This window comes from Electrona antarctica (assembly GCF_951216825.1).
Source record: "Electrona antarctica genome assembly, chromosome: 3".
NCBI lineage: Eukaryota > Metazoa > Chordata > Actinopteri > Myctophiformes > Myctophidae > Electrona > Electrona antarctica.
The window spans coordinates 21,834,895-21,845,812 of record NC_136808.1 but is presented as its reverse complement, the minus strand read 5'-3'; the positions used below and the strand labels follow the sequence as shown (position 1 = coordinate 21,845,812).

The 10,918-nt window shown below is 42.7% G+C and overlaps 2 protein-coding genes across 2 annotated transcripts in view; one reads left to right on the top strand and one right to left on the bottom strand.

Annotated features, from left to right (window-relative positions):
• serinc4 (serine incorporator 4) overlaps nt 1-10,918 on the top strand; it is a 42,952-nt gene that overhangs the window by 923 nt on the left and 31,111 nt on the right. The window lies entirely within an intron of this gene.
• LOC306920097 (uncharacterized protein) lies at nt 1,019-2,489 on the bottom strand. The gene is made up of 3 exons (XM_079496720.1): nt 2,331-2,489; nt 2,111-2,167; nt 1,019-1,400 (listed from the first exon to the last, which is right to left on the bottom strand). The coding sequence occupies exons 1-3, from the start codon at nt 2,443-2,445 to the stop codon at nt 1,267-1,269; spliced, it is 306 nt and encodes a 101-aa protein (XP_079352846.1). The 5' UTR covers nt 2,446-2,489; the 3' UTR covers nt 1,019-1,266.

The window sequence follows — 10,918 nt, the reverse complement described above, 5'->3', positions numbered from 1 at the left end:
TAATAATCAAAATCTACAAAGTAACTCGGATAGTTTTCAAAAACATGTAGTGGAGTCGAAGTAAAAGTATTGGAAATACTCTGTTCAGTAAAGTAAAAGTACCTCAAAATGTTACAAAGTACAGTACTTGAGTAAAAGTACTTAGTTACTTTACACCACTGCCATTGAGCATGACATCAGAAAGTCATTGGATATGGAGTATGAGAACACAGTTTGCTGCTGAGGCCAAAGGTCAAATCTTAGTAGGCCTATGTCTCCTCCTAAAAAAATTCCCTTTTCCATATCAATTACTCACCCCATGGAGAGTTGAATTCATCTATTTTTCTTTGTTTTTGTCTACCCTTCTTTGTTTTTGTCTACCCTATTAAAGTGGTTCCCTATGGAGACACAAAGACTCCTTTGCGTCCCGAGTCTTTGTGTCTCCATGGGGAACCACTGCTTGGAATTGCGACAAAGAAATATACATGAATACATGAAAGTCTCCAGGGTGAGTCAAATGCTGAATAAATAATGGACCTTGATATGAAAAGGGTTGAAAACCACTTCTGTATCTGTGCTACACACAATGATAACAATGAACCAACTGTAATGTTAGCTAGGCTGGTAGTAGGATATTCCTGCATCGGTAGAACGGGGGTTGAGCCATCCAAAAACAGTGACGAAAACGCTTTTTGCCGTATCGTTTCCAAAAAGTAAAGGTACGTAACATTTTAAGACAGGGGTGAAACAAGTGCTTAAATCAGGCTTAAATTGCTTATTTAGTCAGCCTGTGGCTAGTCAACCCCCTAGCCCCTCTCGGGACCCTCTGTAAAGTCAGGTAATTATTTTGGGTGAAATGTACCTTTAAGACCAAAATAGGGACAGAGAGTGTGAGAGAGAAAGTAAAATATTATTTTACAATAGATTTAGTTTTTCATGCCATTGTGTTTCTTTCAATTGTTGCCCTCTAACATTATTATTTTGTCCCTAGAATACAAGACTGTTACCATTCAATAGAGTGAGGCAGACAGAAACAATATAGGTTGCAAAATCTATAGTAGGCCTACAATACAGTAGGTCGTGTTTTTATTACATGTGTTGTCATTGATATAACATTAATGACTTTGCAGTTGCATACTGTTGTTAGACCACTTGTAAACAGTCATTTAGTACAGTCAGCATCAGCTATAGGTTTATTTCTGTCACAAAACCATACGGTCAAACTTTGTATCCATGCTGGCAATGTGTGTCACAGTCATGTCATACTCATATAATATAATATGACCCTCACTCATGCAGCCAGCCCAGAGGCCCAGAGGCCCAGCAGACCTCACAGCACATGGCCAAGACGTCGTCAAATTGGCAGAGGTACCGGGAGTACTCCGGCCCCGGACACTCATAGTTGTAGTTTTGGCAACGAACTAAAATAAAACAAAATAGATCAGAATAATTAAAGTTTTATAAATAAGTGAATGAATGAACAGCTTTATTTCAAAAATGTTATAAATTAGACAACAGTCAAACTAAAGAATTAATAAATGTAATATAAATAATAGGCCTAATTATAAAACAAATCACAAAACAAACGTAACGTAATTTAACCCACTAAAACCCGGAAAGCATCTGTTATTTTAGATTTTAGCAACATACGTTTATCAGAAAATTCTTCCAATCCTAAATTAGGATGTAGAACAGTGGTTCTCAAAAATAGCAGATCTACAAGCTCACAGTGGTGTCGTGCTGCGAGCTTCATAGGCCTATACATCTGCTATTTTTGAAAGACTGGATACGGATAGGTTATTCTTACAATAATGTAAAGCAAATTATAAATGTAGTAGTCACATGTCATACAGTCTGGATACTCCACACTGCACATAATGTGATTCTCAGCAGAACCATTAAAGTTGTGAGATAAATCACCTGCGTTTGCCAGGACTGGCACCGCAGTGACCGCACCATTACTCTCTATGTATACTGTAATCACATACGGTATTAAAATGAAACAATTTACAATCGTTTACAATAATATAACACTATTTATATAGTACATTGAATTAGTGAGGTCATGTGTCAAAAAGAGTGGATACATACAGCAGAGAGATCTATTAAAGTTTATGTGAGATTAATTCACCTGCTATCTTCAGGTACGCCACGTCTACCTCCAGATTCTCCACAGCAGTCAATAGACCTGTAATGATTTAGAAAAGATCGTTTTTAGAAGTATGAAGTTTGTACCCGACAGAGACGATAATAGTGAATATAAACAGATTAAGGCCACACATCAAACAGGAAATTAAAACGATTGGATAGACATTAATTTGATTCTCAGTAGAAACATCTATTGAAGTTACCTTTAATCGTGCTAATGACGTTATACAAAGGATCATGCTGAGGCTCAGCATCTGTCCAGACTGTCAGAGACAACAGCAGCACCAGGGCTCCCAGCAGAGTAACAGCAGCCTTCATCTTGTGGTCCGTGAGAATGTAACAGACATCCTGTCTGTTCAGTCTTTATAGAGCTCAGCTCAGTCAGCACAAGCTCAAGAATATTTCATGTTGTAAACTTCTATCAGTGTTTGTGCTGAGCTGAGGACGCTGTGTCCTCCAACTGGCTACAGTAAACATGTTGTTTAGCCGTTTAAACTTGGATGTTTTTGCATAGTACTGTACAGTGGCGCGGTAAAAAAGTTCAGGGACAAATGTTTTTTGTTTGGAGAGGGGGGGGGGGAATCATGACATCTCACACTTACAGCCAGCATACAAAGAACGATGAGTTGTCGTGTATTAGCTTGTCTGACACCTTGATGAGACTGAGAGAGCAACTGCAGTTACTGAACGCAGACTAGGCCAGAATGGTCATTGCAGCGAGAGGCAAGCATAACCAACTAACTAACTAACTAAATAAATAAATACATAAATACATGAACCAGTCATCCCCCAATATGCACATTCAGACCCTTCTGACCCCCCCCCCCCCCCCTCTCTGGCGCTTATGGTACCATTTATCTGTATGTAAGGGGGGCGGTAGCCTGGGGTCCACCTATGCTTTCTATGGCATACGCAGCTCCCGGGAGAATCTAGACAACACAGCTGCACGACATGACACTAATTAATTAGAGTGACAGAGAGAGAGGAGTCTGTGTGTACGTGTGTGCGTGTGTGCGTCAATTTAACAAAGGTGCAGATGATCAGAAATCAGCAGAGAGTGATCGACTTTGCGCTACTGTATGCCGAATTGAAGTGGACTCGGTCCCAGACTTTTTTTCTCTCCCTGGAAATAAAAACGTCTGGGTTTTCGAGGCTAGGGGTGTGGTGGTTCAGGGGTAGAGTGGGGTAGAGCAGCCGGATTGGAACCACTAGGTTCCCAGTTCGAACCCTGTGGGCTCCCCCAGAGTTAAAGTGTCGAAGTGTCCTTGACCAAGACTCTGAACCCCTAATTGCTCCCGATGTGCAGGTTGGTGCCTTGCATGGTTTCCGCCGCCATCGGTGTATGAATGTGTGTGCCACTGGGTGAATGTAATGCACAATCTATGTAAAGCACCTTGGATAAAGGCTCTACATAAATACACCATTGATTAATTAATTTATTTTATGTCATTAAATGTTCAGATGAATTGAATATGAAGGATCACAATGGAAACGAGCCATATAGTGCTTTCTTGGGGTTTAAATCCTTGTAGCAGACCTCGTATTGAACTGTTGATAAAGTATTAACTTGATCAAAAAAATTGTTCTGAAAGCTATGTCGTAGATTAAAAGAGAATTTCAGACTAGAAGGCTTTCTTACCTTTATTTGTAGTTGTTACGTCCCCACCAAAGAGGTCCAGGTGTTATTTTGTGCAAAAGCGCATTATTGGCTATTTACCCTACCATGAGCCCTCAATGAATTGAATTGAATTGCATTGAATTGAATGGGGAATTGGGTTGTTGTGCTAATTCGCTTATTTCCATCGCTCAAAAATATGTTTTGTATATATCTTCTCTTCATAATGTAAATAGTATCCCAAGCGGTACACTTTACTACTTATTTCAATGGAAATAGCAAATTAGCACAAAAACCCAACCCCCATTGAAGGCTTATATTAGGGGAAATAGCCAATAATACACCTTTGCACAAAATAACACCTGGACCTCTTTGGTGGGGACGTAACAACTACAAATAAAGGTAAGAAAGCCTTCTAGTCTGAAACTCTCCTTTAAATAATCTTTCAAAGATGAAGGATTGACAACGTTTTTCAGGTGTTGAGAATTTATTAAGTACATTATATTTGGCAATCTATTTGGCATTCTAAAGTAACCATTACAGCAATGCCACATAATCCATGGCTCTTCAACAGGGACTCCTGTCTGTCTGAAAGTACACATTCATGTGAATCACAACATAAATAAAGCAAAGATAATGTTTAGATAAGTTTGGTAAGTGTTTTTCTTTGGCTAAAATAAGTGTTAAATAGCTCTATATTGTGACAGTAATCATTTCTATAGTGTTTGCAGTAACAGTGTTAAATAGCTCTATATTGTGACAGTAATCATTGCTAGAGTGTGTGTTCAGTAACAGTGTTAAATAGCTCACACACACACACACACACACACACACACACACACACACACACACACACACACACACACACACACACACACACACACACTTACTTTTGATGCAGCTAATGCATTTCTCCTTTTTTAGGTATTAGTCTTGAAAGTCCTTAAATGAGTCAGTCCTCCTGTCCACATGACGAAGTGTCCTTAGCCAAGACACTGAACCCCACGGTGTCTCCAATGAGTCAGTCCTCCTGTCCACATGTCAAAGTGTCCTTGGGCAAGACACTGAACCCTACACTGCCTCCAATGAGTCTCGACCCCCGACCCACAGGTTGAGAACCACTGATTTAGACATTAATGATGTATCATGTAGTTAAAGGTCTTAAATTATTGTGTGTGTTCTAATTATAATATTATTATAGAAATGTTTGTAGATCGGCTATTTTCACAAAGTTTGCCTCTTTCTGACAATGGGGCCAATTTGTATTTAAAAGTAATGAAATTGTCACTTCAGACGTGTTGAGAGCTTGTAGATCGGCTATTCTCGCTCGTTTGGGTCCCAGGGCGACATCAAGTTTCTTTTTGGGTCTCGACCTACCAGAGGTTTGAGAACCACTGGTTTTAGAGACCCTCGTCTCGTGTGATATAAATGTGGGGCTGATAGGACGCTGCCTTCATGATTTGTGTAATTTCTTTGCTAAACAGACCTCTGCCACAACGTTTTGAAGACAACCTGGTAGTCTACTGGCCAGCCCATAGAGCCCCATTGTGAACCCGGACATTTGGGTACCCTAAAGTTTTATGCTAGAAATGTTGAGTAGGGGTCCCCGTGCATTTAGAAACTGCCAGACGCTAACTTACATAATTATGTTGAGCAATTTTCATAATTAGCATTAAATGTGACCATACCTTAACAACCTATATAAGGACTTTCATCATGCTTTAATTAGCATGTGACACGTCAAACTAGTAAGGTGTAATGATTTTGAATCCATTCCATTTGTTTTGCACAAAAAACTAGTTGGGCTAAAAACGATCTTAGCATTTTCTAAATGCTGGGGAGGGGACCCATACTCAACATTTCTAGCATAAAAATGTAGGGTACTAAAAATGCCGGGGTTGACGGAATGGAATATAAAACACAGCTAACAGATTAAACATAATGTGTAGCGCTGTTGGCCTTGTGTGACCCTGGCTGGCTGTCACATGACCATGATGTTTGGACTCCACATGATCAAACTATTCATTAGGTCACAGTACACTTTGACCATGTGGTCACTTAAGGTGGTTGGTTGCCTCCAATGAGTCAGTCCTCCTGTCCACATGACGAAGTGTCCTTGGGCAAGACACTGAACCCCATGGTGCCTCCAATGAGTCAGTCCTCCTGTCCACATGTCAAAGTGTCCTTGGGCAAGACAGCGAACCCCACGGTGCCTCCAATGAGTCAGTCCTCTTGTCCACATGTCAAAGTGTCCTTGGGCAAGACACTGAACCCCATGGTGCCTCCAATGAGTCAGTCCTCCTGTCCACATGTCAAAGTGTCCTTGGGCAAGACACTGAACCCCACGGTGCCTCCAATGAGTCAGTCCTCTTGTCCACATGTCAAAGTGTCCTTGGGCAAGACACTGAACCCCATGGTGCCTCCAATGAGTCAGTCCTCTTGTCCACATGTCAAAGTGTCCTTGGGCAAGACACTGAACCCTACACTGCCTCCAATGAGTCGGTCGGTGCCACGCATGCTACAGTACCTCGCCACCGTAGGTGTGGGAATGTAGGAAGTGAGGACGCTGGCGTTGTCTGATCGTTTCATGTCCCAACCAACCGCTTTGCGTATAGGCTTAGAAAAGTATAGAAAAGCACTATAAGATGCAATTCATTATTATTATTATCATCATCATCAGGGTCCTGAGCTCTCCAGTGCAGTTACGGTAGCTACGCTGTCTCACCGCAGTGAGGTGGTGTGATTCTTGTCTTTCCTGGTTTTGTCCTGGGTTGGCTCAGAGTGTTTGCTTGACTATAGTTCTAGGGCGCCTGACACAGTGCCCTGCCAGCCTTATACATCTCTCTCTGACTTACACTGTGACTGTGACCCTTGGTAGGTCCCCATAGAGCAGAGGTACCCAAAAGGTAGATCATGATCTAGTTCACAAATGCCGTGTAGGTAGGTAGATCACATGACTGATGAATAAAGCATATTTAATTTCAATATTAAAAATAAAACTATTGGCATATGCCACTTGAATTAAGGTGACTTGATTGATTGCCATCAGAAGGGCCTGTCGGCTCAAACCCACAATGCAATATTTTGTTTTCAAGAGTGTTGCTGTGCACAAAAATGTCGGTAGCATTTCAAATTAAATACAAAAAAACCTACCTATTCCATTTCTCCCGCTCTATTTCCTATTCCAAGTGCATTTGTCTTATATGTAATGCCAGCTCCGCTATTCCAAAGCGGAGCTGATAGATCTTGTTGAGCGGGTCATTTTGAAAGTAGCTCTCCAAAAAGTGTGGGTACCCCTGCCGTAGAGGATCACATTTCTAATGTGGTCCGTCCATGTGCCATTAGTAGCATTCTTGTGTAGACTCCAACCTGGGTCCATGTCTCGGGCCCATACAGCAGTACTGACTCCACTGTGAGGCCCCATAGAGCAGTACTGACTCCACTGTGAGGGCCCATACAGCAGTAATGACTCCACTGTGAGGGCCCATACAGCAGTACTGACTCCACTGTGAGGCCCCATACACCAGTACTAACTCCACTGTGAGGCCCCATACACCAGTACTGACTCCACTGTGAGGGCACATACAGCAGTACTGACTCCACTGTGAGGGCCCATACACCAGTACTAACTCCACTGTGAGGGCCCATACAGCAGTACTGACTCCACTGTGAGGCCCCATACACCAGTACTGACTCCACTGTGAGGGCCCATACAGCAGTACTGACTCCACTGTGAGGCCCCATAGAGCAGTACTGACTCCACTGTGAGGGCCCATACAGCAGTACTGACTCCACTGTGAGGGCCCATACAGCAGTACTGACTCCACTGTGAGGGCCCATACAGCAGTACTGACTCCACTGTGAGGGCCCATACAGCAGTACTGACTCCACTGTGAGGGCCCATACAGCAGTACTGACTCCACTGTGAGGCCCCATACACCAGTACTGACTCCACTGTGAGGGCCCATACAGCAGTACTGACTCCACTGTGAGGCCCCATACACCAGTACTGACTCCACTGTGAGGGCCCATACAGCAGTACTGACTCCACTGTGAGGCCCATACAGCAGTACTGACTCCACTGTGAGGGCCCATACACCAGTACTGACTCCACTGTGAGGGCCCATACACCAGTACTGACTCCACTGTGAGGGCCCATGCAGCAGTACTGACTCCACTGTGAGGGCCCATACAGCAGTACTGACTCCACTGTGAGGGCCCATACAGCAGTACTGACTCCACTGTGAGGGCCCATACAGCAGTACTGACTCCACTGTGAGGGCCCATACAGCAGTACTGACTCCACTGTGAGGGCCCATACAGCAGTACTGACTCCACTGTGAGGGTCCATACAACAGTACTGACTCCACTGTGAGGGCCCATACAGCAGTACTGACTCCACTGTGAGGGCCCATACAGCAGTACTGACTCCACTGTGAGGCCCCATACAGCAGTACTGACTCCACTGTGAGGGCCCATACAGCAGTACTGACTCCACTGTGGCCCCTTTCACACCGGTTGGTTCCCAATGGGAACCGGTTCAGTTCTTTTTGGTTCTTAGTCCATGAGCCAGAGCTCCAAAATTGGAATGTTAATTATGAATTGAGTGGGAAAAACCATACCTATATTAGATTGTTATCACCATGAAACTTCCCCAATTGAGTACTTACACGAAGACAATGATTTATTGTATTACAAATTTTACATTTTTAAATATGCAAATGAGGCATTATGTAGGAAAATGTCTAAAATAATCGAAAATATGAAAAAGCTACTACTGTGGAAGGGTTATCATGTATTCATTTACTTGTATTGATCCTATAAACAATTAAATATAGGTCTAGTTTTTCCCACCAATTTTGGACTCATGGACTAAGAACCAAAAAGAACTGAACCGGTTCCCATTGGGAACCAACCGTTGGAAAGGGGGTCTATGAGGGCCCATACAGCAGTACTGACTCCACTGTGAGTGACTGTAACTGTAAATACAAGTACCGGTACCTCAAAAGTGCATGTAGTCAAATTCACTGCCCTACAAAGCCAGAGTGCAGTAACTATGTTTTTGGAAACACAGACTTATTTGTGTATTTCAAAGGTCAAAGGTCAAATTAGCCTTCGTGATTTTGGGGGATAAACTATTACTTCAAGAACACATTTAATGCACGCACGCACGCACGCACGCACGCACGCACGCACGCACGCACGCACGCACGCACGCACACACACACACACACACACACACACACACACACAGAAAAAGTTTCTACTAGTGTACTTAATCGAAGGTTGAGTCATTATCATACAGTACAGTATGTGTGCAGTGAGATGTTGGAGTGACCTGCTCTGTAGAACAAACATCATAATAATAACAGGGTCAACTACAACAAAACAATGACAAAACATTTAAAACATCAGCAACAATAAATGTGTTCTTTACCCCATTTTGACCAGATTCTACAAAATATCTTCTAAATCATGATAGTTTTCTGAAAAACCTATGTTTCTGAAAACTAGCAGATCTACAAAGCTTGTTGCGCAGAACTCTGTGCCGCGCTATGAGCTTGCATAGATCTGCTATTTTTCAACAGACCATAGAGCTAGTCATAAATGACCATGCAGCTCTGTAACTCTTCACAGTACAAATGGAACTAAATGGACCCTTCAACATAGGAAGTTTGTTGACGCTCTATATTGCCTGAATCAATTTTGTTTGTGTTTGTTTACGTACTAAAAGAGTGACTTTGAGAGCTGTTTCAGCGTACAATGTAAGTCAATTCACATCACATAAACCCAAACCTCTACCAAAGTGGCCTTGCCCTTAAAATTCTGAATTACATGTAAAACATCTGTATTTGTGACCATGGCACCGATTAGATTAGCCCTTTTTGAATGTTGATTGTAATCCGTCCTCCATCTAAATCCAAAGAGTCAGCGTTCATGAATGGGTAGATTGTGTTGCTATTGGAACGACATAGCATAGTTTGTTGTTTGCACACGACTCATTTACAACACCAATGGAGGCATTTGATAGGCTATGATCCATCCCTTCCCAGTAGAATTGTGTATCCTCCATTTCTTATCAGCCGACATTTAAAGGACTGTCACACTAGTGTTTGTTCAGTAACATGGGTCTCCCTGTCTCTCCAGCTCTTTAATACACACAAAATACATGCTCAGGTGGGTTAAAATTTCAGCCAAGCAGGAGAGAGAACTCATTTATCAGCTTTTTCTTTTAACTTTTTTTACCGTGTTCCAGTTCCAATTTTGTGTCTTAGTTATTTGTGTCATAACTAAGGCCAACGTGTGATTCCGGAGGAATTTCTTTTTTTCTTTTAAGGTTTTAAACAGTTATCCAGGACTATAATCAATGTGTTTAGAGCAAAAATAGCTCTAAATATGCTAAATAAACTTTAAAGTACCACAACAAAGTAAGATATATTTGTCAAACCTTCAGTACAATTCAAATAACAAATGTGAAATGAAATTACAATGGGTCCAACATGAACATACATATACTGCCAGCCAGCCAGCCAGCCAGCCAGCCAGTGGCTTTCCGTCAGTCAGTCAGCCAGTCCGTTAGCCAGCCAGCCACAGTACTTGGCCAGAGCCAAGGAGTATAGACAGAGTTACGCAAACTCCGTTCACTTCATGGGGCCAGTCTCTTCTACATAGACTTCTATTGGTTATTGGTTCCACCGGAAGTTTACGGAATGCATTGGAGTCTATGGGCTCGCGCGAGTACATGAACCATGTGACCGTGCTGTTTTCTGCCCCCTCAATATCGCAACTCTTCTATTAGATAGCTCTGGTTCAGACTAGTCATTGGTCCGACAAACGACAACCTACCTCAAACACTAACCTAACCATAACCGCAAGCACGGGAGCAGCGCATGTTCGGACTAATGCTCCGTTGGAATTACGTGCAGATCCCAGCCAGCCAGCCAGCCATGCAGCCAGCCAGCCAGCCAGCCAGCCAGCCAGCCAGCCAGCCAGTCAGTCAGTCAGTCAGTCAGACAGACAGACAGACAGACAGACAGACAGACAGACAGACAGACAGACAGACAGACAGACAGACAGACAGACAACTGTAAATACAAGTACCGCCGTACCGGTACCTCAAAAGTGCATGTAGTCAAATTCACTGCCCTACAAAGCCAGAGACTTATTTGTATATGT

What these genes read in the sequence shown, in the direction of transcription:
- LOC306920097 (XM_079496720.1), bottom strand. Translation starts at nt 2,445, where the DNA reads ATGAAGGCTGCTGTTACTCTGCTGGGAGCCCTGGTGCTGCTGTTGTCT. An exon ending in CGTCATTAGCACGATTAAAG is followed by an intron (nt 2,168 to 2,330) that starts GTAACTTCAATA and finishes AAATCATTACAG; the next exon opens with GTCTATTGACTGCTGTGGAG. An exon ending in GGCGTACCTGAAGATAGCAG is followed by an intron (nt 1,401 to 2,110) that starts GTGAATTAATCT and finishes GTTTTATTTTAG; the next exon opens with TTCGTTGCCAAAACTACAAC.